Here is a 27,720-nt window from a genome sequence, read left to right on the forward strand (position 1 = left end):
CAAAGTTTGGCTGTTGTAGTAAAAAGGAAAGTTCAGCCTCTCTTCAACAGTCTTCCAGGTTACTTTCCACAGAGTTTGTATTAGAGTCAGTTTTCCTGAAGTCTCATCCTTTTTAATCTACTAGTGGTGAAACAGAATCTACGCACGTCCTTATCTAATATCCCTTCAGATCGTCGGGTTCTTTCCGATATTTGAAATGACATTTGACCAGAACTTTTTATCCATCTGTGTCCAAATCTTTCTGCCAGATAAATCCACCTTTATTGGCAGCATTTTATAACAAGTTTCTATTAGCAACAGCAACATTAAAAAATATATAAAACTATGTTGCTATTCTGTTCCAAGTTCTCTCTTAAGACATGTGGACATTTTTTAATTTGCATATATTTCCAAATGTCTTTACAGCCCAAATTAAAAAACTGTTCAAAGGAAAGAAAGTTTTCTTCCTCGTCATCTCTTGAGTAAGACACTAACACTGCCAGTGCTAGAAAAAAGTACCAAACGCCCCCACACATCACATCACATAACACCTTCACAGATGAAAAACTCTTATTTTCTTGTGATAATTTTCTTCTTCCAAGAGCTCCAAACTCATGTCAACATCAACATGTTTCATCTATTAATGGTTATAAAGTAACTGAGACAACAAATCAACTAGTCGTCAGAAGAATGTCTGCTATCAATTTATCATTTAAATAATTTATCACAGAAACAGATGAGCTGTTCTCATGTTATAGATTTTTTAGTTTCTCTCTGTTTTATATCTGTAAACTGAATAAAAATGGACAAAACAAGCCGGTAATCAACAGATGAACTCATATTAAGACTCTTGGGACACAATAAAAACTCAGGAGACTCTTCTTTATCTTCAGAAAATAATTTAATAACATTTAAATCCAACATATAAAAAACAACAGTGGAAGGACTTGATTCTCCTCTCCTTGCTATAATAATAATACTCTTTAATCATTATATAGAAGAATTTTGACAAAAAAAAAAAAAAAAAAAGTGACAGATTGCACATGAGAGCATGTGAGCGAGGTCTTCCCGTCGGCCGGTCGTCACAGCGTCCATCAGTCTTTGTGGCAGTCTCACAAATACACGGGACAATGGAAAAGCCAAATAGAAAATACTAGCAGGCAGCCATGCTCCACCTGGACTCCAAATTTCAGTTTGTGGGTTTGTTTTTGCTTTTTGATCAGTTTAACTAAATAAAAGTCCTGTTTTGTTTTGTTTTTTTTAATTATTATTCCTCGTGATGAAAAGAAAAGACAACGTGCAGATGTTGCAGCATCACTACAGGAGGGGGGAAACATCCTTTAAAAACACACAGGGGGTTAAACACCACAGTGAGGTCACAACCCCCCCCCTCCCCAACCACCCGCCAACTCCCCTCCCGGGTAAATAAAATAAAAAAATAAACAGGGGGGAGGGGGGGGAGGAATGAAATCCAAATGAAAAGTGACAGAAACGAAACAGGGAAGACAAAGTAAACACTGTCACTCAGCAGGTCTATACTTACGTACATGATGTAAGGTGATATAAGGAGGCAGCAGTGGCCTCCATTGCAGAGGGGTTTCTGTTGTCCTGGAGGAGGGGGAGGCGCCTCCCCCCTCTGTCTTACCTCTGTCTGCTCTCACTCAATCATCTGCAGTGTGACTTTATTCTATGATAACTTGTTGTTGTTGTTCAGAGGAATGTTGGAGAGTCCGAGATCTTCCGTGTGAGCGGCTCTGACCTCAACTAAACTCACTCCGACCTCCTGACACCTCAACACAAGCCTCCTCAGTCTATCTGTGTTACCTCCTTCTGCTGACTCAAACTGCAGCAGCTGCAGGGGGAGAGACGGGGGAGGAGGAGGGGAGGGAGGGGGAGGAGGGGAGGAGGGGGGAGAGAGAGAGGGTAGGGGGAGAAACAGAGAGGATAGAGATAGAGGATAGAGGAGAGAGGTGAGAGAAGGAAGGGGGAGTAGGGTGGGAGAGGAGGGCGGCAGGGGGAGGAAAAAGAGGGAGAGGGGAGACCAAGAGGAGTGGGGAAGATGGAGAGAGAGAGGAGAGAGAAGGGGATAGAAGAAAGAGGGAAGGGGGGGGAGTAGGCAGAATGGGGGCGGAAGAGAGAAGGAGGGGAGGGGGAGAGAGGGGAGACAGAGGGGAGGGAGACGTGGCGGAAGGAGAAAAAAAGGGGGAGAGACAAGGAGAGGAGAGAGAGAAAGAGGGAGGACAGAGAGACAGAGAGAGTGGATGGAGACATGGGAGAAAACACAGATGAGAGGGGAGAGGAGAGGCAGAGACACAGAGGAGAGAGAGGAAGAGGAGGTGGAGAAAAAGGGGGAGAGTGGAGAGATGTAAGACAAAACGGGGGAGAGAGAGGGGAAAAGGGTGGTTGGATGAGTCACAGGGTTGAGAAAGGGAAAGGGAGAGCAGAGGGGGGGTGGACAAGAGGAGGGAGAGAGACAGACGGGGGAGAAAGTGAGGGAAGAGACAGGAGCAAGGGGAGGAAGGGAGGGGGACAAGGGAGAGAGAGGGTGGAGACATAAAGAAAGGGGAGAGGGGGAGGACAGACGGGGGATGGAGGTACGAGAGGAGAGAGAAAAAGAAAGGGGAGAAGGGGGGGGGGGGGAGACAGTGGGGAAGTGTGAGTGGACACAGAGGATGGGGGGGGGAGGAGGAGGAGGGAGGGGGAGGGGCAGCAGGTGAACAGGTGTATATACAGGTGAGGTGTAAACAACACAAAGGCTTCATTTCAAACTGTCATTTATACTCAGTCACAGTTTGTGTTTGCAGATCAGCAGCAGTTTCAGTATCAAAGACACGGAGGAGGCGGGAATCGAACCGCCGATCATCCAATGAGCAGACGACCCAAAAACAGTAAAACGCCTGGTTCTAAAAGTCGGACCAGAAATGAGAAGTTTTAGTCGTTTAGGAGTGATTTCCTGCTCTCCTGATGACTGTCTGATCTGCCAAAGACACAACACGCAGCGACTGAGTGTAAACGGTGTCAGAGACAACGTGTTTGGTTTGTGTGTCGTGTCGTGTTGTGTGTGTGAGTGTTAGAAACTGAGGAGGGTAAATTACATCTTTCCACAGGGCAGCACACAGTGGAAGGTTCTGCAGGGCTTGCTGATAAAGAAGTCGCACCTATAAAAAAAAAAAAGAAAGAAAAAGAAGAGAAGAGAAGGAGAAAAGGAAGAAGAAGAAGAAACACCAAACACCGGAGTGTTGTGTCAGTTCAACGGAGGACAACGACAGAATAAAAAACTAAAAGTGGAATAAAATCACATCAAAAATCTAAACCGACACATGTTACACGTGTATGTAGCGGCGATATGAAGCCTGCAGGGAAGAGATGAGATTCAGAAACATGGAGGGATGATGAACAGCTGACAGAGCAGTTAAAGATTTGATTGTCAGATTTTAAGAAAAGGAAATCGGTTTTTAGTTTGATTTCCACAAATCTACTGTAGATAAATTAAATAAGCTAATTTAATTCCCTCAGATACGACCTGAAACACTGTTAGAAATCTATTTTATTCTTAAATCAATTAAACGAATTAAAACTACACATATCGGCCTGTTTTCCAATAAAACATCCTGAAAACTCTGAACCATGACGGCTGCTGACTCTCACATCTCCTCCATCACTGACTCACCTCAGATCGCTCCTTCAGCTCTCTCTCCACAGCGATCGATCTGCAGAGAAACACAGAAAGCCTCAGCTTCACTTCTACAAAACTAGACGCTAAAAAAAAAAAAATGCACTCTAGTTTTTAAAAGGATCAGTCTGCTGTTATTCTAGATTTTTCTTCTTGTCCACAGATCTCAAGTAAAGACTCAAACCGACAAAGTCTGTCTCTTAGTACTTCCTGTCTGTGGCTCATTGGTTCCTACTGAAACCTTTAGAAACATCTCTTCACTGTTCAGTCGACTCCCGGAGCTTCGACTCTCCTAACCAGAGATGATTCCTGGTCAGCGAACACAAACAGACCTCAGATCAGCGCGCAGAGTCACTTTCAGTTCATTTCGTAGACGTGACATTAAATTCACAGAGATATTCAGAGCAGCTCGCCACCTGGAGTCACCGCAGTCCTGCAAACTGCAGCAGGTCAACATGTGGAGCAAAAATTCACGTAAAGACGGCTAATGTGTCCGCTAGCATCTACTTTACTTTCTGACTAATAATAAACTTTGTGTGCATGTTGTAAGAACTTGATTTTCAAACTTTAGACTTTTCACACATCATGCAAAAAACAAAAACACGAAGATCTGAATTCGATATATCACCGAGCTCATACTTTGAGCTGCTTGTGGCGCTTGATGAAAAGTCAGAGGATCACAAGTCATTGCAATTAATCCTGAGAGGACGAGGAATGTCTGAACCAAATATCATTTAAAATACATCAGACTGATGAGATTTATCACAGAATGACTGAAAACGTCATTTCCTTAAAGATGCAACGTTTTAGACGATTAATCGATTAGTGGCCGACTGTCAAATTCATCGCCAACTATTTTGATAATTGATTGAGTGTTTTGAGTCACTTTTTAAAACAAAAATGTCCAAATTCTCTGATTCCAGCTTCTCAAATGTGAATATTTTCTGGTTTCTTTAGTCCTCTATGACAGTAAACTGAATATCTTTTGGGTTGTGGACAAAACAAGACATTTGATGATGTCATCTTGTGCTTTGGGAAACAGCGATCACCATTTTTCACCATTTTCTGACATTTTATAGACCAAACAACTAATCAGTTACTTGAAAAAATAATGAACAGATTAATCGATAATGAAAATAGTCGCTAATTGCAGCCCTAAATTTCCTAACAGCTGGTCTCTTCAGCCTCTTTCTTGCGCCTTTTCTCTGTTTTTCTGCTACACTTGAGGACGCGTCCTGTAGTCTTGCGTCTTTTAACAACGTCTGTAACGTCACAGCGTACAGACAGCAGTAGCAGTGAAGGTGGAGCAGCTGAGATGAGTCGATTCATGAAGCCAATGTGATAAAATTGGTGCTTTTCTGGTTTATTGTTGACAAGAAGAAACATATAGAATATCACCAGCTTCATGATTTATAAAAAAGATACTGTTTACTGTTCGATTCAGTAAACAGTATCTTCTTCACTTACATTCTCCAGTTGGCCAAACACTTTGGAGCGTTATTAGTCAACATCCGGGCCTGGAATTTCAGATGTTCCATGTTTCCGTCCTGCCACTCCTGATGCAGCAACCTGTGCAGCGACAGATCAGCACTGACACCAACAACAGTGGGTACATTTACATGCACACTAATATTCCACTATCATTCTGAATATATGACAATATTCTGAATTTGATACGGGTCATTTGAACAGCATAGTCCGTTTGGATATTCCGAATTGGGCCTTATTCCGAATGTAGCATTTTCCGTTTAAGACATGTGGGATGTGCCGGTATTACTCTGGTTTTAAGAGCATTCTTTGGGCTGGCAAAATGACATAGACTGGAGCTGGAGGGCAGACAGAGGAGAGGAATAAGAGTGGAGAGCTGTTCAGGGCAAGCTGGAAAAACAGAGCACGCCTTCTCCAGGACGGGGACGGAGGTTATTATCCTGACTGATGGTGACGACTCGGTGTGATGCACTAAAAACACTCGGAAGTGTAGTAAACATCATGGGACAACCGAGGTACGAGGAATCAAATATCAGCTGCTGCTTGATATTTATATTATAAATATCAGACTAATGTTTTTCACCTCGCTGGTTTGCTTCACTGCCTGCGGAGATCTTGTGATTCCAGTTCCCACCGGAGCAGAGGGAAACCCTAAAAAAACCCCTCTATGTAAATGAGAATATTAGTGGGATATTCATTTCCATTAGTTGTGTAAACAGCTTGGTAGGAATATTGCCTTTTTCGGAATAAGGACGAAAAAACTGAATATTTTGTGCATGTAAATGTAGTCATTGATAACACTGCCCCCGAGACACAGACAGGATCCCACAGCCTGTTCTTCTACTGGTTATTGTGTCTGGTGCAGCACAGAAGCTCACCAGCTAATAGCAGTATTAGTAGCTAATTCATAGTTTTAAAAACAGATCAGAATCCCAACATGATGAGTGTTTATCTGTTGAGAGCAGCTGGTAAATTCAGAAACATTTACGAGTCACATCAACAAACCAAACATGAAGCCAACTTTGTGTGGAAAGCACACAGAGATGTTAGCATGCAGGAGATAAACTGATACTCAACACATATCAGAGTAGAGTGACTCTATAACATGACAGAGGCATCGTTCCAGTCTCAAGCTTTCAGATTTACTTAGAAACCTTCATCAGGAGCAGATGTGGACCTCATATGGGACCTCAGGTGTGTCACCTTCTTTAGGGTCCCCAGAAGTCAGGTGTGTCACTTCCTTTTGGGTCCCCAGAAGTCAGCTGTATCACTTCCTTTTGGGTCCCCAGAAGTCAGGTGTGTCACTTCCTTTTGGGTCCCCAGAAGTCAGGTGTGTCACTTCCTTTAGGGTCCCCAGAAGTCAGGTGTGTTACTTCCTTTTGGGTCCCCAGAAGCCAGGTGTGTCACTCCCTTTAGGGTCCCCAGAAGTCAGGTGCATCACTTCCTTTTGGGTCCCCAGAAGTCAGGTGTGTTACTTCCTTTTGGGTCCCCAGAAGCCAGGTGTGTCACTTCCTTTAGGGTCCCCAGAAGTCAGGTGCGTCACTTCCTTTTGGGTCCCCAGAAGTCAGGTGTGTTACTTCCTTTTGGGTCCCCAGAAGTCAGGTGTGTCACCTTCTTTAGGGTCCCCATAAGTCAGGTGTGTCACTTCCTTTTGGGTCCCCAGAAGTCAGGTGTGTCACTTCCTTTTGGGTCCCCAGAAGTCAGGTGTGTCACTTCTTTTAGGGTCCCCAGAAGTGAGTTTTTACCTGACATGTTCATCAGTCTAATTGATGCAGTCAGCTGACACATCAGGTATTATTAGCTGCTGTTTCTTGACATCAAACTGCTCCTGATGATGTTTTTTTTAAAACAATGCCTCTGTCATTTTATAGATTAACCTCCATCTGATGTGTGTTTATAGTTTCATGTTAAAGTGCGTGTCAGACAGAGTGTGTACCTGAGACCCAGTTCAGTGTTGTTGGGCATCGCGTATCGCAGTCTCTCCAGGACAAGTGCATGCTGGGACTGCGGCAGACAGCTCAGATAAAGAGACACCACCTGAAGATCCAATGAAGAGTAAGTAAATAATGAAGAGACTGTTTGTATCCACAAGCAGTACGGTCAGGAATTATGTTTTTACCAATAAATAGGAAGTTTCCTGTGGTCTAAATGTATTTAGAGACTTTGCCAAATAAGTTAATTTTCACACTTTTTGTTTTAGACTATTGACAGAAAATATCTTGGCGATGTGAGTCTAAAACTATTTCCACAGGCCTTCTAAACTCTCCTCACTGACATCAGGTGAAGTCTTCCCTCTATCACTGCTCTGACTGACAGCATGAAAGCACGGGGGTCTTGCCTTGTTGTGGAAGCGGTAGCAGCTCCAGAACTCTGCGGGATTGAAGGGAACCTCCAGGCGAGACGGAACGGTGCTCAGACAGCGCTGGACCAGATCTGAGAACCTTCTGGACTCACTGTTGGCTGGAGAGCGAGACAGCTGACTGCTGCTGAACTCCAGGTAACTGGAGAGAGAAACACAGTCTGTGTGTCAACAGCAACAGTTTTTATTTACAGGAAATCATCAAGGTAGATCTTTCTTCCTGCAGGCGACACTCACTCCATCCAGACTTTGTGAAGCTCCTCCAGCGGCATGGCTGATCCCAGCGCTCTCTCGAAGGCGTCCACCGTCTCCTCCGCAGAACTGTGCAGCCACTGCCAGCGACTGCAACAATAACAGAGTTATTACAACTTAACCTGGTGGAGTCACACACCACATGTATTCTACTGGGAATCAAGAATTATATAGAACATATTTCAAAGTATTTGTCATGAGTCTGAAAGGACAGAATAAGACATAAGACTGTGTGCTAACATCAGCATACCAGCATACTCACAATGATGATTCTAGTATGTTGAGATATTTCAATAAAAAGCAACAAAAAACAACATTTTGGATCTGTTCTAATTATCTTTAGGTCTATTCAGATCAGGTGTCTTGTTTCTTAAATTTGTCGGATATCCACAACTCTGTTTCAGATCAGGTCTAAACAATTAGGACCTGTGAAAGCCTCGACTGTGGAGAAACTTCTTAGTTAACACACCAGTGAAGCAGGTGGAGGTAGGGCATCTGCTGGCTGAGCTGCTCCTGAAGCTCCTTCCTGATGATCGGACCTGACACAAGCTCTTCAGTGGCAAAACCAAGGATGTGCCTGATAGGAGGAAACAACAACAAAAATCTTTAAGCTTGTACTGTAAAACTGAACATACTTTTAGTTGTTTGTTTAAAAAGGGACACACTCACAATATTGGATGATAATCTGGCTGATGCAAAGTAGTTTGAATGCACTTATTTTAAGTCTTAATGTAATGTCTCACAGTAACACACAGACTTGTCTAATTCTAGCGTAGTTGTGCTTTCATATTCAGTTCAACACAATGTAGGGTAAAGAGCCTCGACAGCACAAGCCTCAAACAACAGACTAGCTCTTTCTTCAACTCCCCAGGAATGCTGGCTAATAATATATAAGTGAGAGTCCCAAAATCCTGACCAGACCATTTAAATAACCTCCTGCAAACAGAAAGGATTAGATCAGGAACCCCCACCCCCCAAATCTCCTGCATGGTCACCAAACCAGACCACTGACCCAAGCAATCTTTGATCCTTCCAGCAAGATGGGAAGACCAATTCACAACTCTGCAACCCCTGGGATTCTCCAGGATGCATCTTCTGGGCAGGCAGACTGAAACTTTAAAACCATGTCTTATCTGAGGCTCTAAGCTGTTTGTTTAGGCTGCTGCTTTTTGCTGGTTCTTCTTGCTTTTGTCTTTGTCTTCTTGCTTTCTGCCATGCCAGTTGAAAGCTTACATTTTGCTAGTTTGAAGATGTGATTCATCATGACTAGATCCAGACTCCAGCTTCTCACCCCAGCATATCGGACTCCACTCAACACAAGAAGCAACCCCGGGGAGCAAGCAAGTAGTCCTACAAAACCTTCAACTTGCTTAAACTGTGGTGCTTTCATGATCTGTAATTTCAAAGTGGCAATTCAGAACTAAGCTGTTGTACTGTTGATTTGACTCCCTGCCTCTAAGGCATCTCATCTGTTTATCAGGTCTCTCATACTAACTACATTCACTAGCTATAGCCTTGTGTACCAGTTTCCCCTTTCCCTTTTCTGTCTTGTCTGTAAAATGTTGTAGTGTTTAGTACTTGTAGCTGTAGTATTAGTAATAAATGTGTATGTAATTAAAGTGAACTTGTTTTTTTGTTTTCTTGTGTTTGCATCTCAGTCACTTAACCTTAAAAGACCTATACCCTTGCAAAATCATAATTAAGATTAATAACAATCATAATTCTCACTGACCTCTCTTGTGTGTCCAACAAGGAGGACTATTTCCCTATTATTATACCTACTCTAATATGAGTCATGTTGCTGGATGAATAATTTCATGTTGGAGTTGTGCACAATAATAACTCATAATTCCCCCATAAAATCATAGATATCTGAGTACAAAAACTACAACAACTCACCGCAGAACGTCCACAGGCTTCTTCTGACTCTGTTCATCCTCACACAGAGACAAGATGAATCCTCGAAACAGAGGAACGACGGCGCTGGACTTATCCTGCGAAACGGGACAGACAGCAGGAAAAAATTAACATTTAATGTGATTATAGTGAGAATCTACGAGTGCAACATGGTTAAAATTATAACCTAGAGTACAGTTAAGCTACAAAAGTAGCAAATGGTAACACAATTACTGATGACAAAGTATTCCTACAACTGCAGGATGACAGCTGAGTGTTTGATACTGTGATTTTAACTGGAATAAAACTTTAAAGTCAAGATTAGAACCTTAAAACCAGCAGCTGCTTTGTCGAATAAACCAGCTGGTGATTAAATACGAGACTGAATGAACTCACCTGAGCCATGAGGAACTTGCAGGAGTGATAGAAGACCTCTGCGTTGTTGGGACACTCTGCCAGAGCGTGAAGCCACATGCTGACCGCCTGATCAGCGTTTCCTTTCCTCAAGTGGAGGTCGGCCAGAGCGTCTCGCAGCGTGCACGACTCCGGACAAAACTCCAGCAGGGACTCGCACAGAACGATGCCCTCGTCAAACCTTCAGGGACGCACAGAGACAACAGCTTTGATATGCTGCTCAAACAATTCAATCAGGAAAAACATGCAGTACATCTAAACTGTAATATATAAATTATATCAACTGATCTGAGGAAGACAATCTGTTTCATTTTTACAGTGTTGTGGAGAACGATGGCTTCGCCTTCTGTTAAAGATATTAATATGTTGTTTTAAATTTGATGAAAACTCAATAAATAACAATAAAAAACAACCTAAACCCACACGTATCGCTGCAGTTTACACACATAAAAACCTGTAAATATGTCGTCTCTCATGAATACGGCTGGCAGATCTCTACAGCTACTTCCACAAATATCACACACTTGTGACCATGGCTGCAACTATTGATTTTCATTATCGATTAATCTGCAGATTATTTTACTCTTATTAATTGTTTAGTTTGTAAAATGTCAGAAAATAGTGAAAAATGCCCGTTAAAATTTCCCAAAGGGCAAGATGTCGTCTTCAAAAGTACTTTTTTTGTCTGATCAACATTCAAGACATTCAGTTAGAATGATATAAAGAGAAAAAAGCAGAAAGTTTGGAGTAACTGACATCAGTTTTCTGGGATTTTGGCTTAAAAACAGACAAAAAGATTTTATTATAAAAATGGTTGTAATTAATAGATTAATTGTCTGTCAATTGACTAATAGATTTATCGTTGCAGCTCTACGTCTCACCTTTCAAATTGAGAAACTTTGACCTTAAATTTAACACGTCCTGCATCAGAAGCATGTGTGGTCGTGCTTTGATTTCACACTAAATGACTTTTTGTAGATGAAACAAAAACGTTAAAGTCCTCCCAGCAGCAGCAGCAGTGGCGGCGGCAGCAGCAGCAGCAGTGAGCTCACCTCTCCAGCAGCTTGTTGAGGAAGATGAGGTTTGAGTGCAGCGGCAGACAGGCCAGTGTCCTCTCGCTCTGAGACAAAGACTCATCGCTGCACTGATGGATGGCGTCTTACAAACAAAGAGACAACAGTGTTTTCTGTGTTAAAATCTGTGTCCGAATATTTATGAATTTTAGGCTTGTTACCTTTAAATAATCAGATTATCACTGCGACATATTAAATGTGACGAGTTGTGTCGTCTTGTGTTCTTCTGGTCTGTACCTTGGAAGAGAGCAATAAGGATGTCGAGCGGCGTGCTGATGTCCTGCGGCGTTCTCCAGGGCAGCAGGAAGTGCTCTCTGCTGAGCAGCCGGGACGGGCCTGACTCCGCCGGGTCGTACAGGCTGCACGGCAGCCGGTCGAACTCCGTCAGGTGAATGTAAGAGAGCCAGATCAACGCCCGGTCACTCGGCGTCAGATGGTCAGCGATGCTCCGCTCGAGAGCCGATTTCAACGCGTTCTGAAATCATCAGACATACAAATTATTATTATCATCATGTTTTTAGTTATTTGATCTCAGAGAAGAAAATTCTAACTAAACGTTTGATTATCCGATTATTAAAACAGCTGCCAGTTCACTTCCTGTTAATCGACTAATTGACTAAACATTGCAGCTCTAATCTGTTCATCTAACTGCTGTGAGCCTTATTCACCAGTGAGAAAGTGGGATTAAAACGAATCAAATACGACTAAACTACAGAACATCATTTCAGTACGTTAAAACACTTTTTGTGTGCGTTTTTAGTCGTTTTCTTGCTGTTAAATCTCATCATGTTTCACCTGTAAAATGGCCAGAGCGCTCTCCATCCTGCCTGTGAACAGGTTGAGGTCGACTCTGTAGAGCAGAGCTTCCATCAGCTGGAAGGAGAGTTTCTCTGTGACACCAGAGGAGGCTTCGCTGAGGAGATACTGCAGCAGACGATCACATACGTAGTCCTTCCCCTCAAACGAGCTCTCCAAGTTCAGATACTGCAGGGAAGTCAAAAACATGCTGCTCATTTTATGTTATAGTTTAAATGCTGAGCTTTGGTTGTTGGTGAAGATCAGGACTTACGTTCCACCACACTCTGTAGTCAGGCGCGTGCTCCACAGCCATCTCACACATCTCCTGGACCTCCTCCCGGCTGCCTCGCCTGGAGAACAGAGACAGGTAGTGGCTCCACACCTCGGGGTTGTCGCAGTTACTTTCCAGAGCGCGAGACAACGTGTTCAAGGCGGCTTCCAAACACTCGGCTGCAGAGCTACAGACGAAGAGACGACATCATAATCTCATGTCACAATGAAAAAAACCACAGAAAGTGAGCTGGTTGTCATGGTGACTTACATTTCGTTCTGATTGAGGTATCTGAAGGCTAGTTTAATCCACAGCTGAGTGTCTCGGGGACTCTCCAGGACACTCGTCTCCAGGTTCGATATGTCGTCTGTCTCACTGATAAAATAACGTTTGTCCTCTGACGTGACGCACACATCCAAAGCAGACAGGCTGGTCTTTGAGCCGTCGTCTGTGCAGAGAGACAGTTAACAGACAGACATCAGCAACTTATCACTTTAAATTGTTCAGGCTGGGGGGGCTAACAGCGTTACACCGTACAGCAGAGGTCCCCGACCACCGGTTTAATGTCAGACAATATTTTCACGGACCGGCCTTTGAGGTGCGGCGGATAAATACAACAAACTAAAATGATACGACCGACATAAAAACTGTGGTATTTTCTAAATATAATAATAAACCTGAATCCACTGTTTACTCGTAAGCAACTTTATTAGCAGCTACCTTGTAACATTACGCCAACATCATAACATGAGTAACATCCTCTCTGCCCCCTAACACTCTCTGGTTGCTATGGTAACGTTTAACGTGACCGAGACAAGAGTAAATCATAGACGGATGTAATGGAGGGAATATGGTCATTTTTCAAAATAAAACATTGTTCAGACTTAGATAATAAATAAAACAGAAATAATGTCAGTTATCTATTCTTTCTGTGCAGCCCGGTGCCAAATGACCTACGGACCAGTACCGGTCCGTGGCCCAGGGGTTGGAGACCACTGCTGTAGAGGATGGAGACAAAGTAAACAAACTGTTGTAACTGTCCTACTAGTTGTGTTACACTTGGAACCTAAATAATCATTCCAGACTAACCGTTTCCAGCTTTATTAAACTCCTGGCTGTCTGAGGCTGCCATTAAACATCTCCCTCACCGTATCTTCCCTGCGTCGTGTTTCCACCTGCAGTCTCTTCCTCGCTGTCGTCCTCAGGGTGAAGGTTAGTCTGCGCTGACGGCTTCAGTCTCCACCTCCTCATGTCTTTAAAGGTGGTGAAAGGAGGGACTGGAAAACGAGGAGGAGAACACAAGTCAAGTCAGGAAACGGTTTATTTGGAACCGAGAGAATCTGTGTTTAAAGAAAGGTTCACAAACCGTGGCGTTTGCTTTCGTTCACTTTGCTCACGAGGAGGACAGCCTTCTGGTCGACTCCCATTCGGTCTTTGTTTGTGCCAAACAGCTTCTTCATATAGTTTTCTACAAAACAGACACAAATACATTCTGGTTTTCTTAAACACAACAACCAACGACTGACTGAAAACACTTTGTGTTCTAAGAATATCAGGACAGATGTTTATTTTGAAGGCCCACCTGTTGCAGCACTAATGTCCTCGTCCGAGCTGCTCTCAGAGCAGCCGATCAGAGACAGATTGTACGACAGGATGTCCTGGAACAGTTGGTTTCCAGATAAAGTGCAATTCCTCATGTGCTGCCTGAATGCAGAGGAAGAGGAAACAGACATTAAACAGCGTAGAAAGGAAATGCAGCAGGTAAACAGAGTTAAATCAACATGTTCTCACCATCGACAGTCGTCGTCGTTGCAGGTTCCTGTGAGATCAAACCGACAGAAACACTTCTTTGGTTCGATGGTGTTGCTGTATGTGACCGAGCTCAGAGACAACTTCTCCTTGGTCCTGTAATACGGACTGAACCTGAGAGAGAAAACATGCAGATATTCATCTAAACACTTCAAACAGAAAGTAATTCACCTTCCTTTATTGTTTTGTTTTACAACATTGAACCAAAGTAGATTTGGTGTTTCCTCCACATACAAGTGTATTTATACTGCAGATACAAGTGTATTTATACTACAATCAATTCAAACACCTCGACTACACACAGGTGATCTCCTGTTGACTCATTCTGAAACCAGCTGACTGCACCTACACTGAAAACTACTAACATGTTTGTAATTCATTTAAATCACTTTGTAGAGATTTGTTTGCACTTTGATCAACAGAAAAATAACTTTTAATGTCAAAAAAGTCACATTAATTCTACTTTGATTCAATGTTTTTTTTTTTTTTTTTACAATAAAACATGAAAACTGTTCGTTAAAAGTAGAGCCAGTTGTGGAGTCTACCTGTATGATCTGAAGACCAGAAGAGGGCTGTGATACGGTCCAAAGGGAACAGGCCTCAGCTCTGTGTTTCCTGCTGCGGCGTCCATCTCCACTGCAACCACCTGCACAGTCAACACATGTAACCATGGAGACCAAAGTCAGGGTATGGAAAAACACAGAAGAGGAATTTATTCAAAATATTATGTGACTGTTTTCTTATCTGCAGTCAGAATACGACCATTTTTAATAACATTACGTCTGATAAAACCTTTAGATTTAGATATGAACACAAGATCAAGTAAACTCTTAGTGTGTTGCAGTTGCAGGGTCAGAGCTCTGGTTTTATCACCTTTCCAGTTGGGAGGTTATCGACATGTTCTCCCACTTTCTGCAGCTCCAGCCGCAGCAGCTCTCCCAGCTGCGCCTGCTGCTGGTATCTCAGTTTCAGAGAGTCCATGTCGAGCCCTGCAATCATCTCTGCAGGCTCAGGGGAGCTGCTCACAGTCTTGGCAGGTTTGGCAGTGTTGCTGTCTTTAGCTGGCGTCGAGCTCAGCTGCTCCAGGTTGGGTTTGGTGAAGGAGTTTGAGTCCGACCGACGGAAGGAGTGTCGGCGGGTGCCTTTGGCGGTGGCGGTAGTGGCGGCGGCGGGTGCAGATGTGGATTCTGACTCGTGATCCTCAGCCTCCGGGACGTCCTCGCTGTCCAGGATGAGTTTGTCCTGGGTGAGGTCGTGCAGGGAGGGCTGGGGCAGAGGGAAGGGGCTGGAGGCAGGAGGCAGCTGACTCTGAGGGTCGGGGGGCGTGGAAGCTCGTGAGCGTGGTTCTGCGGGCGGCTCTGGAGCGACTCCTTTGTTGCGCAGAGCTTGAGCTTCCTTCAGCTTCTGGATCTTGAGGGCGTATTCGGACTCCAGCTGCTGCAGCCGCTGCTTCTGAGCGATCAGCTCTGCAAAGTGACGCTCCGAGCCGAGAGAAGCTCCGTCCACACGCTGCAGCTTACTGGGCTGAGAGGGGAAACAGACAAAAGCAGATTCAAGCTACAAGTAATACATTCATCAATTACTAATCAGACATGTAACGATCCTTCTTTATTCCTTTAGTGTCTATGAATAGAGGGACTCTGGCACTAAAAAGACTGTAACGTTGAAAGATATCTACTTGATTTGACTCATTTGGACGCTGAAGCTTCATATATGCTTCAGATAAACTTTTAAATACATTTTTGTACAGAAGGAGGACTGTGGATTTTGTCCCCCATCACTTCCATTGTAAGGTCATTATGAAGGGATCTTCTAATGGTCAGTATGAACAGGAGGAATGATTACAGCAAGAAAAACAGGTTTGAATTTGATCACATGATCTTGCACAATCAATACCGATGCCATACCAATAGCCACTTTCTAAAAAAATCAAATCAGTTATGTTTGTTAAAAACATGTGTTGTGATGAAGCTGAAGGGTCGTGTTGCTCACCAGAGTCTGGTTGGAGTCTTGTCGGCGTTTCGAGGATCTGCCAGCGGCCTGCAGAGCCTTAACCAGCTCCTGCTCCAACTTGGCAGCCACACTCTTCTTTATGGACACCCGATGTTCAACACGGTGCACCTGCGCACACACACACACACACAGGAGGAGCGCTCAGATGTATGGAAGCTGAGAATGGCCATGTTTACATTTTTTTTTTTTTTTTTTTTTTTAAATGCCATTATCTCGAGATCACAAATTAACTAATTATTTCGTTGAGTTTTGTTGTCTCAAGATAACAAAACTCATTTTCTCGAGATAACAAGATAATCAACCCGTTATCACAAGTAAACAAAGGGTTGCTTCCTCTTATCACTGATGTTTATCAGAGATCAGGAGAGTTGTGCCAGTGTGCACAGACGGCGTCTTGACAACTGTAGCAACTGATTTAAGCTGAAAACGTCAGATCAAGGAGTATCCGTTATTATTAACAGCACCTTTATTAATGACATGTGTGTTTCATGGCCAGATGGCAGGTTGATTAACTCCTGGTCATACAATGATGGGATGTTTCATGTAGGAAACATTTTCATTTTAATTAATTTGACTTAATTCTTTAAAATTTTTTAAAGTAGCACTTACTTTCCACCAATAAGACTAAATAGTAAAACAAACTGATTCTGTGTGTTTATTGTCAGATGTGACTCTGAATAAATGGATAGTTTCCACCCACCTGCTCCTGGAGCTTGTTGAGCAGCGTCTTGTTCGCGCTGACGATCTTCTCGGAGGCTGTCAGCTGCTCCCTCAGTTTGGCCACCTTCGTCTCTGCCGCCCTCAGAGACTCTCTCTTCTTCAGCTCCTGTTGCAGCAGATGTCTGAGGACGGCCTCGTCCCTCTGCAGCAGGTCTCTGTGTGACAGGAGGAGAAGGTACACTGATTTACTGTGTCTGTATTAGGGCTGCAAATAACAATTTCATTAGCAATTAATCTGCCATTTATTTTCTCCATTAGTCAATTCAACGTTCAGGCAATGTTCTCAGAGGCCACGGTGAGGTCTTCAAATTATATTTTGTCTGGATAACAGTTAAAGATGTTAAAGGCTGACGATGTTCTATATTATTGTCAACAGATGTCGTGCAGAGCCAAACCAACAATAAACTGATCTACTTACAAGACGATCATTACAGAGGAATATATAAAACTTTATAAGGTCACAACATGTTGAACTTTTAATACTCAATAAAGGCAACTGCTGTGTCTCAAATCGCATACATACACTTAACATTTTGAGTGCATAAGTGCGTTCACACTGAGAAGTATGGGAAAATGCAGTGCACTGTGAATACCCGGATGGTGGACTCAAAACAATCAAAAAGTTGAACTATGGACACTTCTCGCCATCAATGGTCGCCATCTTGGCTACATAGCGGAAGGGGAGGGACCACTTTTCAAACTGGAAATGGCGGCCAGGTGCATTGTAACTACGGTGAACATCACCACATTATACAAATGTAAATTATACATGTGTTTTTTAGCACTAAGCACCACTATATTGTTGTTGGATATAAGCCATCAGTGTGTTTTTTGTAGGGCTGTAGTCTCCTGGTCGATTAGTTGGTCGATATGCTCTCGTCCGACTAAATTCTCATTGGTCGAATAATCTCTGTGTTACTTTCATAAGGAGAAAGGTGCTATATCAGTAGCCTTCCAGGATTAATCCATTATTTCCTGCAGCGGGAGGGACAAACTAACAAATTACCTGTGAAAACAACGGGGGTGTATTCAAAACACCCCCGTTGTTTTCACAACTTTGAACTCGCCCAACCTAACGGAGACTGCTGGGTCTAACTGTACTCAACGTTTACTGAACGTTTACTGAATTAGCGTCTCTCCTGTCATAATATCAACGAACCCCCGCCAAAAGATATTTTTTTAATGCCAAATATAACGCTAAATATCGGTAGCGTAACTCCGTTTAGCAATAGGGTAGTGCTTAGTATGTTTGCGTGGCGAGTGGGAAAGCGCGGCAGGAAAGTGACGGTTGATGCGAGCGGGGCAGAGGAAAAAATTAGCGGTAAGTTCTCAGCCTGGCAATAAATGTACAGTACAGACTCCAGTGTAACAGTTAATAAATGCTAAAAAGTCAGGTCTGTTGTTTCCCCAAGTGCTGGAAAAGTGAATGGGGTTAGTTCCAAAGTTAGCAACAATAGGTTAGCCTAACCTGAAGAGGCAAAACGGTGAAATGTGAGTTCACTGTGCACTTTGACCGCCAATGCTAACGCTAGCTAATGCTAATTTGCGATCGTCATTTCCGGTAAGTGCACAACGGCTGTGTTTGATTTGAGACAACATTAAAGGTGTCGCCAGTCCAGAACAAAGACAAAGTGTGTATAAACAAACACTCACGCGATAAAAAGACAGACTGATGTACAACATGAATATGCATACTTATGTATATATGGAGAAATATGGCTTTGCACACCAACCCAAAATTTCTGGAATACCATAATAACTACCATCTCCCAAATCTCGGCCAACAACATTTCACCTGTGTTTTTTGAGTCCCTTCTCTACTTCAGTCAGCTTCAGCTCAGCTGCGGACTTCGCTGATGAATCCACCGCAGAATCAGAGACGGCAGGCGAGGAGGAGCTCAGACTGTGATCCTTCAACATCTTCTGCTTCTCTCTGCTGCAGGAGCCACAAAAGCAAACATCTTTAAAAACATCCAACACCTACCCAGAGCGACCTTCACAGTGTTTCCTGATCTCTGCTGTGCCGTGAGAGTGTGGTTGAGAGTGAAATACCTGGCGATCTCCTCTTTGAGCAGGCGGTACTCGGCCTTCTTGGCTTCAGGTAAAGCCTCTGGAGTTCTGACTGGGTTGTTCTCCTTCTCAGATCCTGACGCACCTTTAGGCTTCGCTGCCTGGAAACGTCAGATACAAACAAATCAATTAATAATTAATTAATGTCCCTCCCCCAGACAGAAGAGCTGTGATTCATTTATGTTCTATGAGAAGATGATAATGATGTTTTGGAATTTCACCTCCTTTTTTAATGAAACTGGCACAAATCCAAAAGTATTTTTTCATTACTTTACTCCATACTTTCACTGAATTATGGGCGTTTCAACCAAACAGTGGGATTTTTTTTGTCAGTTTTACATAGTAATATTATATAAACATATTTACAGTGTTTTTACCCACAACGTTTACAGTTATTATTCAACTTTCAAGACTGGAGCATTACATGTGACCCACCTCTACAGTCCTCCTGGCTTCTTTGATCATGAACTCCAGACCTCCGAACATGGCCTGCGAGGAGCTGCCGGCGTCCACGTCGGAGTCGCTGTCGTCCGAATCGTTGAGCGAAACCACCACCGACTTGTGTCGAGGCAGCTGGAGAGAAACACGACGACAAAAACAGGTGAGAATCCTCCACCGGGACACAAACTTTTATTATTACACACACTGAACTTCATATTTATCTTCCTCATGCGAGTGTCGTCGTGTGTGTGTGTCTGCTGCAGGAGGACGTGTTTGTTTCCGCTATACGTCGCTCTGTCTGCTGTTTGTCTGCTTCAACATTGTTTAATTAAAAGGTTTAATGACCTGCGACTCCCTCAGCTGTTTAAAATACTAAAACTATATAAAAGCAGAAATGTTTTATTGTCTAAAATGAAGAGTCAGTCGGCCACAATGAGATCTATCCAATCCATGATGTGCTGCACTTAACATCTGAGCGACCAACAAAAGACTGGCTTTACCTTCAAGACTATTTCCATTGTAATGAACTTTTATTTTGTTATTTGGTTTATTATTGAAAAAAGCCCAGACACATGTACAGACATGTTTCTCACAAACCAACCAGTCAAGTTGCAGTTTCCATCCATGTCTGTCCAGACTCATATTTGTAGGGAAGACTTTGAAGGAATTTCATTAAAAAAAAAAAAAAAAGGTATTCAAAGGTTTGACCTTTGACCACAAATATGTAGAAATTCCCTCCAGGCGTTCCTGAGATATCACAAGCATGAGATAATGGCACAGAGGTGAGGTCACAGTGACCTTGACCTTATACATGTAGTTAAAGTATTACAGCCCACGTGTATCAGGCGTTACTCTCCTGTAATGATTATATGACACTCGTCTCTCAGGTTCTTACCAACAGCGGCGCTCTGGGAGCGTGGTGTCCTCTGGTGAACTTGTTAGTGCGTGACGGCGGCACCGTGTTGAGGCTGACGGTGCTCAGGTTTCCTCTGGTCGGCTGCTTATCGCTGGCGTTAGGCTGACAGCTTGGAGAGGGAGGACCGCTGCAGATCTTCTCCTACAGACATAACGTTCAACACTTTCAATTCTTCCTGTTCATTATGATAAGACCAGCTGAGAAGAAACCCTCGGTAACGCTCACCTCGCTGGCTGGCACCCTCTTGTTGGCCATAGACATGAGACAGGTCTCCCTGAGCAGCATCTCCTCCTCCTCTTCCTCATCAGCGAAGGGCGGTTTGGGAGGAGGCTCCAGCTCGTCAGGTGGAGGGGGGAGAGGAGGCGGCGGAGGAGGAACGCCCGACAACATGGAGGAGAGGAAGGGCTGAGAGAAATCCTGAGAGAAGGAAACATCTCAATTAATGTTTGAACTCTACAACTCCGCAGAGAAAAATCTGGATGTTTACACAGAACAAAGCAGATCTGCAACAATTTGAAACAGTTATTTGATGCGTACCATGCTGAACTGAGCAGAGTCTGTCATGTAGAGAGACGTCTGAGGGAAACATCCTGGATCGTCTGCAGCGGACGCAGCGTGTGACGGCGACGGGACTGTCAACAAAAAAAAAAAAACAACATCAAGACTTCTGGACTCATGTTTGAAAAGGTTTTCATTTACTGCTTTTATAAAGTGTGTGGACGAGGTCGATGACGAAGAAGAAGAGTGAATATTACAGGGGGCTCAGCGGCGTCTGCCTTACACAGAACTACTCTCCAGAGACTGAAAATGTGATCGCTGTTATTCGTCTTCAGAGCCGTTTCTAAACAAACTAACATGACTAAACTCTTCATGATGAAGGAACATGTCACCCAGTGCAGCGGTGCGGCTCATTGACATGTTTTTAATAGTTTTTGGACAACAACAGAGGTCTACAGCACAGACGAATAAGATATATCAGACTTTGTGTACACACACACACACACACAATACTGGTTACTAGATCACTGATTGGCTGCTCACCCGGTGAACTGGTCTCACTATCTGTGTCCATCGCCACCTCGTCATAGTTGTCATACTGGTAGAGGTTCCCTGAGGCGTCCAGGCCTGTTTTACCAGTTGACTTCCTGTGTTCTCGATCTCTGGACTGAAGGACAAAAAACAAACATACATTTCTTCACTGTTTGTTCTCCAGTGTCAACACAACAGAGTTCATGTAACTTCAGCATGATGAGACATGACAGCTGCTAACATTGATATAAAATACAAAGCTAGATAATTCATCCGTCACATGACACTGACTCCAGTTCTTTACGACATATGGTGGACAAAGAACAAACTAATGAGGAATCAAAATTTTTATTCAGGATCCTGGAGGAATCTGGTTCTGTTCTGCTCCTAAATTACGCTTCTTCTTTAAATTCGTGCTCTCAGTGAATCTCAGCAGCCATGAAACTGCTCATCTGCCGTTTCTGTTGCTGACTAGTCCTCTGTCTTTCTTGATATTTTGTCTTTAGAATTAGTGGCTGCAGTAATATCATTAGCAGATAAAGCATTATCTGTGTCGTTAGTCTTTTCCCCACTTTCTCTTCTTCTCTTTTAAAGGGGGATTTTTTTTAAGAGCATTTAAGTGTATTTTATCTGCTTCTTTACAATTGAGAATGCTTATTTCTGGATTTTTTTTTGTCCACTTCTTCTCCTGTTGTTGGAAAGTAATTGTGTCTCCAGATTTTATCATTTCTTTACATACGTTCTTTCAAAACGTAACGAATAATCAGAGGTGAGGAAGTTAACCAGATGTGCATTTGCCAAACCAACCAGTTAGTCCTGAACACTGAAGTCTTTTCTCTTGTAAAACTGAAATATAATGTTAGAAAACACTTCAGATGCAGTAGAAATCTTATCTTTGTTTTTAAGTGCAGTGTAATGTGCTCATTATTGCCCCTAGAGCAGTAAAATCCTGTCTCAGAGTATTTTAACCCTCTAGGCAGTGTTTTTCAAACTCTCTAATCTGTTACTCAATCTGGACTTCAGGGATCATGTTTCATGTCTCAGCTGCACCAGATGCGACACACCTACGCAGCTCTTTGCACTGTTTTAACTCAAAGCTGTTTTCAGTCTCGTAAACCGGTGGGTTTGATAAACGCACGCTCAGAGGACGTCACGACCGGGTTAAAAATAAACATCCTTCGATTTTACTTAAGCTGAACATGAAGCGTCTTACTTTGCTGCGCGTCTGCATCTTTCCCCCCACCAGCTTCATGAATCGGTTGTACTGCTCGTCCTGGTTGGAGAGGTCACGGATTCGGCGGATTTCGTCCTCTCGTTTGCGACGCTCGTCCTCCTCCAGCCGTCGCTTCTCCTCCTGCTGCCGCTGCAGCTTCCACGTCCTCAGCTGCTGCTTCCTGGCCGCCTGCTTGGCCGCAGAGCCTGAGAGATTTTAAGATTATTTATCATGAGGTACAAAGAAGGTAATTTAACTGTAGTCGGTGTGCGTGATTACTGATGAGAGTGCAGCGTCGGGCCTTTCAGTGGTTTTTCAAGGCCCGTACTGAAACAAGATGAAGATTTTAAACATGTGACTGGATAAAATCTGAAAACAAGATGTAAGCAGGTAAACAGGCAGATACGGACCCTTCTCACCTGGGCTGATCTTCTTGGTCATGTGGGGTTTTCCTGCAGTTCTGCTCCTCTCCAGCGGGGATTTAGGTCCAGGTTTAGGACTCGGCTTCAGCCTCTCTCTGTCTGTCAGCCTCTCTCTGTCTCTGTCTCCAGGTCTGGCCCCGGTCTTGGTCCTGTCCCGCTCCCGGTCCTGTGGTTTGGACTTGGTTCTGTTCCTCTCTGCAGCAGCTGCAGCAGCAGCAGCAGCAGAGGAGGCGGACCTGGTGGTGACTCTCTCTGTCCTGACTTGTCTGCTGGTCGCAGAAGGAGAAGCAGCAGCAGCAGTAGCAGCAGTCGGGCTGGAGCTGGAACTCTTCTCCTGGGCCGCCTTGGTGATCCGCTCCCTGCTCCTCTTCATCACCTGCTGCTCCTTCTGCTGCCACTTCTTACTGGCCGACTGCAGGGCGAGAAGACGCAGCTGCAGCTCCGACAGCTCCTCCTCCTCCACCTTCACCACCGGCTGCTGGAGCAGAAAAGAAGTTTGAAAAAGACGATTATACAAACTGTTTAACGAGAACGTGTTGACCGGGCTGCTTTACAGTCCTGTACTTCCATCCTGCAGTAAAGAGCTTCATGATCTCAGGTCTACCTTGTCTGGAGAGATGACGGAGTCCTCGCTGGAAGCCGACGATTCTCTCCGACACGAACACACCTTCTTCGTTTTCTCCTTCCCGTCGTCCTCCGATTCCTCGCTGCAGCACGAACACATCTTCTTCGTCTCCTCTACCTCTTTATCAGCTTTTTGTTCGGTTTCTGCTCCCACTTGTGTCGCTTTTTCTTCTTCTTCTTCACCTGGAAATATAACCAGATTTTAAAATGCGACTTAATGACGCTTCAAAAGGTTAGAGCAAAACATTCCGCATTTCTTTATTAAGTTGTAGTTTGAGTTTATAAACATGTAGATGCACAACAGTTCACCTGAATATCCTACAGAAGCATGTTGAAGGACCTGCTGTAAATGTTAAACACAATACAGACATGTGTCTCTTCCCAATATCTACAGACTTATCCACAGAGGAATGTAAACATACAGAATATCTGAAGATATTAAGTGTCTGCGGCAAAATAAAACACCCCAAAAGTTGCCCTTTATTACTGTATATAATTACATATTACTTCCAACACATCGTCTTAAATACAGGCATATGTGCGCATAAACTGGAAGACCATCAACAAATCAGAGTTTAAAAACTAAATAAATACAAACAGCAAAAATCATCTAATAATAAAGTAATGACTGCACTGTGCCTGACAATCTACTGAACTGTAGGGAAGAAGCTACGAGTCATTTCTTTATATTAAGGTTCAGAGTTGAAACTAACGATTATTTTCATTATCGATTCATCTACAGAGTTTCTTCTTGATAAATCAATTATTCATGTGGACTGTAAAATGTCAGCAAATTGTGAACAATGTTGATCACATGTTTTAGGGCTGCAAGCAACGATTATTATCATCATCGATTCAACTCTCAATTATTTTCTCAAATAAGCGATTAGTTGTTAGTGATAAGTGATCTCGATTAGTTGTTTGGTCCAAAAAATTCCCAAAGCGTGGAATGACGTCTGAAAATGTCCATATGTTCAAATGTTCATATTTGAGAAGCTGGAATCAGAGAATTTGGACTTATTTCTCTTAAAAAATGATTCAAAACAATATCTTATCAAAATAGTTGGCAATTAATTTAATAGTTGTCAACTAATCAATTAATCGAATAATCGTTCCCAGAGCCTCTGGTGACTTTTCAACATGTCTTGTTTTGTCCAACCAACAGTCCAAAACACAAAGATAATCAGTTTATTATCATAGAGGAGTTAAATATTCACATTTGAGAGGCTGGAACCAGAGAATTTTTATGCCATTTTTGCTATAAAAAATTGCGTAATTATTATCAATTATTACTATGTTATCAAAGTAGTTGCCAATTAATTTTCTGTTGATCAATTAATTGTTGCAGCTCTAGAATTGTTTACAGCAAATATGTTGTTGCACCTTTTTTTTTATAAGTTAGCTAGCTGCTAATCCTTTAAGCTCTGAGGTGTTTGCACCTTTAATGTTCACTTTTACTTTACAGTTTATACTTATTATTAGTCTTCCAGCTATTTATTGTTTTACACACGTCATTAATGTTTGCTCTGTGTTGCACTGTGGTTCATTTCCCTGTATGACGTCTAAAGAAATATAAATAAACTAAAGGTCATTCAGGGATTCAGTTCCTAAACCAGAATACAATAAATCTTTTAATTTCTTAAAGAAATGTGGTGAAGCTTTAATGATTTATTTTTATGAGCCACAGTACGTTAAAGTCATTATTTTGTCTGATTTCCAGTGTTGTATTTCTAATCTTCTACACATCCTTCACTCACCCTCCTGCTCTCCGTCACCACTCTTGACCTGCTCGCCACATTTCCTCTTGGGATCGTCCAGATTAACAGGCGTTGGAAGTTTCTGACGGAGCGGTTTGATGTTGAAGGCCTGGAACACTTTCTTCATCTCTGGAGTCTCCTCTGCTCCTGCCGGACTCGGAACTCTCGCCGTTTCGGTTACTGGTTTGGCTTCTGCAATACTGGCGGCGTGGTCCGAGGCCTCGTCTCTCTCAGGGGAACCTTTGGGCTCCAGAGCCATGGTCTCCTCCTTACGGATGCACTCCAGCTCCAGCTGAATCTGCTTATACTTTGACAGCAAGTCCTCGAAGGACTCGTCAACACTGGTGTCTGATTTGGAAACACTGTGAGCCGCTTTTCTTGCTTGATTCCTCCCCAGCGGCTTTTCTGGAGTTAAATGTTAAAGAAAGTAGAAGTACGGCTGCAACTAACAGTTATTATTAATAAAAACCCCAAAGAAAATCATCAAATATTCACATTTGAGAGGCAGGAAGCAGTGAATATTAGCATTTTTGCTAGTTTAAAGATGCAACTGATGATTATTTTCATTACTGACTCATCTGCTGATTATTTTTTAATTAATGGATCAACTGTTCACTTAATAAAACATCAGAAACAGCGAAAATGTCAATAAAACCTAGAGCACGAGGTGACATCATTGTTTTATGGGTTTCATTTTCCAGTCCACACATGCAGTGGCACATTTACATACCAGCTTTGACATGTGATCCAACATTAGTGCAGGAAAACTACAGCTTCAACAAACAGTCGATTAAAGACCAGCAGCTATTTTGATAATAGATTGATCATTAAAAGTTGTTTTTGATGGTGCTAGGTTCTCAAATATGAGAATTTGTTTCTCTCATTGTAAGGAAATTAATAATTTTGGGTGTTGGACTGTTTGTCTGACAAAATGAGAAATTTGATGATGTCAACTTGTGCTCTGGGTTACGGTCATGGGTGGTTTTCACTGGTTTATGATGTTATATTGACTAAGCGATCAGCAGATTCATGTTGAAGCTATAAACTTAACAGTCTGGACACAAGATAGCAGGTCTGATAAGGATTTAAAAACCAGCTCAATTCAGGGGTTTAAATAACATGACACAGACTGGAAACACTGAGGGGGGATGGAAAGAAACAAACTATTAAACCTACAGTCACCTGGATAAATAAAATGTCACATTAACATAGAAACACTGTAACCTGGTCATGATCAACTGTTAAGTGCCACATACCCACAGTACCCTTTTAAAAGGAAACGAAACTCAAGTCTGACACAGACAAATCTTTCTGCTTGTGTCAGCCCAGAACTTTATGATAGTATTATCTCGGGTATTTAAATATTCACAGGCCCCTGGTGCACTATAATTCAATCAGTGGCCCTTGATGTTTATTCTTAGTGTGCTATAACAATTATAGAAAGGAGGAAAGGATACGCTTTCTCAGGGGAGAGTCCTTCTTGTTGCTGTGACTCTCTCCGGGCCCGTAACGACCTGGGGGAGCTCTGGTGTTTCCACCGCCCCGGCTGCCTCGGTTCCAGCCTCCGCGTCCACGGTTCGGCATGGCCCGGTGCCTGAACCTCCCCAGGGCGCCGTGACTCCGCTCCCAGAAGCTGGACCGTGGGCTCGGCTCGCAGTGAGGACCGAGTCCCGGCGGCAGCGGTAGCGGCATCGGCATCGGCGGCGGCAGAGGCAGAGGCAGAGGAGAGGGAGGCCGGTCGGGCCCGCTAGGCTCGCACTGTTGCCTGTGGCTCGGGGGGAAAGGGCCGTGTGTGTGAGGTCCGAGGTTGTATGGCATTAAGAGGCGAAAATCTGGCGGCGGGTGGCCCATGTGTGGCAGCATTTTGTGGGGGTGTAGGTGAGGTTTTCGTGTCCGTGGAGGAGCACCACAGCCGCCGCCGCCGCGCCTGTTCCCATCCCCCCGCCGGATCGGCACACTCTCCTCGGTTTCATCATCGCAGATCTCTCCGTCTTCGAGCTCCCCTTCCTCTCTCGGAGAGCGATTAACTGTGTTTAAATCCATATTGATGTAAAATAAAAAAACAAACAACCGTCACCAGCTAATCGCTGTTCGTAAACTCATCGGATTATAGACGTTAAACTCATTCTGTCGTCTCACCGACCAGTTGAAGGAAAGTCAGTGAGCTCACAGCTAGCTTAGCTTCTTCCGTGCTGATATCCAACTATCGCGATACAACGAGACGTACGAGACTGGAAGTAACCCATATAAGGACATGTACTTTTTTACATATTTTTATATTTTTTTACACAAACATACATATATAGAGAGAGAGATGTTGAATTTAGTCATAAGTATGATAAAATTGATCAAATAGAACTTCTCTGTATCAAAAAAGTATATAAAAGTATATATATGAAATAAGTAAGTAATAAAAAATAAGATATTTTCCCACATATGCTACATATGTCAAATAAACCGGAGTGTAATGGATATCACATGACTTCACACATGTGATGCCATA

General features: G+C 43.2%; 1 protein-coding gene across 3 annotated transcripts; it reads right to left on the reverse strand.

Annotated features, from left to right (window-relative positions):
• Window positions 1-1,223: 1,223 nt before the first annotated feature.
• Window positions 1,224-27,423, reverse strand: LOC137183582 (zinc finger C3H1 domain-containing protein-like). 3 transcript variants are annotated; one of them, XM_067590739.1, is made up of 35 exons: window positions 26,675-27,423; window positions 25,218-25,622; window positions 23,441-23,643; window positions 22,825-23,311; window positions 22,415-22,620; window positions 21,214-21,337; window positions 20,710-20,804; window positions 20,398-20,589; window positions 20,152-20,313; window positions 19,251-19,388; window positions 18,798-18,916; window positions 18,541-18,681; window positions 16,726-16,900; window positions 16,005-16,133; window positions 14,886-15,536; window positions 14,558-14,658; window positions 13,995-14,126; window positions 13,786-13,907; window positions 13,570-13,671; window positions 13,352-13,480; window positions 12,474-12,651; window positions 12,204-12,390; window positions 11,930-12,118; window positions 11,372-11,609; window positions 11,114-11,219; window positions 10,044-10,242; window positions 9,651-9,745; window positions 8,221-8,328; window positions 7,737-7,841; window positions 7,479-7,641; window positions 7,077-7,177; window positions 5,120-5,221; window positions 3,650-3,689; window positions 3,075-3,137; window positions 1,224-1,831 (listed from the first exon to the last, which is right to left on the reverse strand). In XM_067590739.1, exons 1-35 carry the CDS (start codon window positions 27,258-27,260, stop codon window positions 1,667-1,669), a joined length of 6,438 nt encoding a protein of 2,145 aa, XP_067446840.1. In that variant the 5' UTR covers window positions 27,261-27,423; the 3' UTR covers window positions 1,224-1,666. The 3 variants fall into 3 exon arrangements, with proteins under 3 accessions (XP_067446840.1, XP_067446841.1, XP_067446839.1); XM_067590740.1 differs by having other exon boundaries at window positions 22,834-23,314; XM_067590738.1 differs by having other exon boundaries at window positions 22,825-23,314.
• Window positions 27,424-27,720: the final 297 nt, after the last annotated feature.

Source organism: Thunnus thynnus, chromosome 5 (assembly GCF_963924715.1).
Source record: "Thunnus thynnus chromosome 5, fThuThy2.1, whole genome shotgun sequence".
NCBI classification, from domain to species: domain Eukaryota; kingdom Metazoa; phylum Chordata; class Actinopteri; order Scombriformes; family Scombridae; genus Thunnus; species Thunnus thynnus.

Coding starts and splice junctions, on each gene's coding strand:
- LOC137183582 (XM_067590738.1), bottom strand. CDS start 27,260: ATGGATTTAAACACAGTTAATCGCTCTCCGAGAGAGGAAGGGGAGCTC. Junction 18,682..18,797: donor CTCAAAGAGGAGATCGCCAG/GTATTTCACTCT, acceptor TGGCTCCTGCAG/CAGAGAGAAGCAGAAGATGT. Junction 15,537..16,004: donor AAGACTCCAACCAGACTCTG/GTGAGCAACACG, acceptor TTCCCCTCTCAG/CCCAGTAAGCTGCAGCGTGT.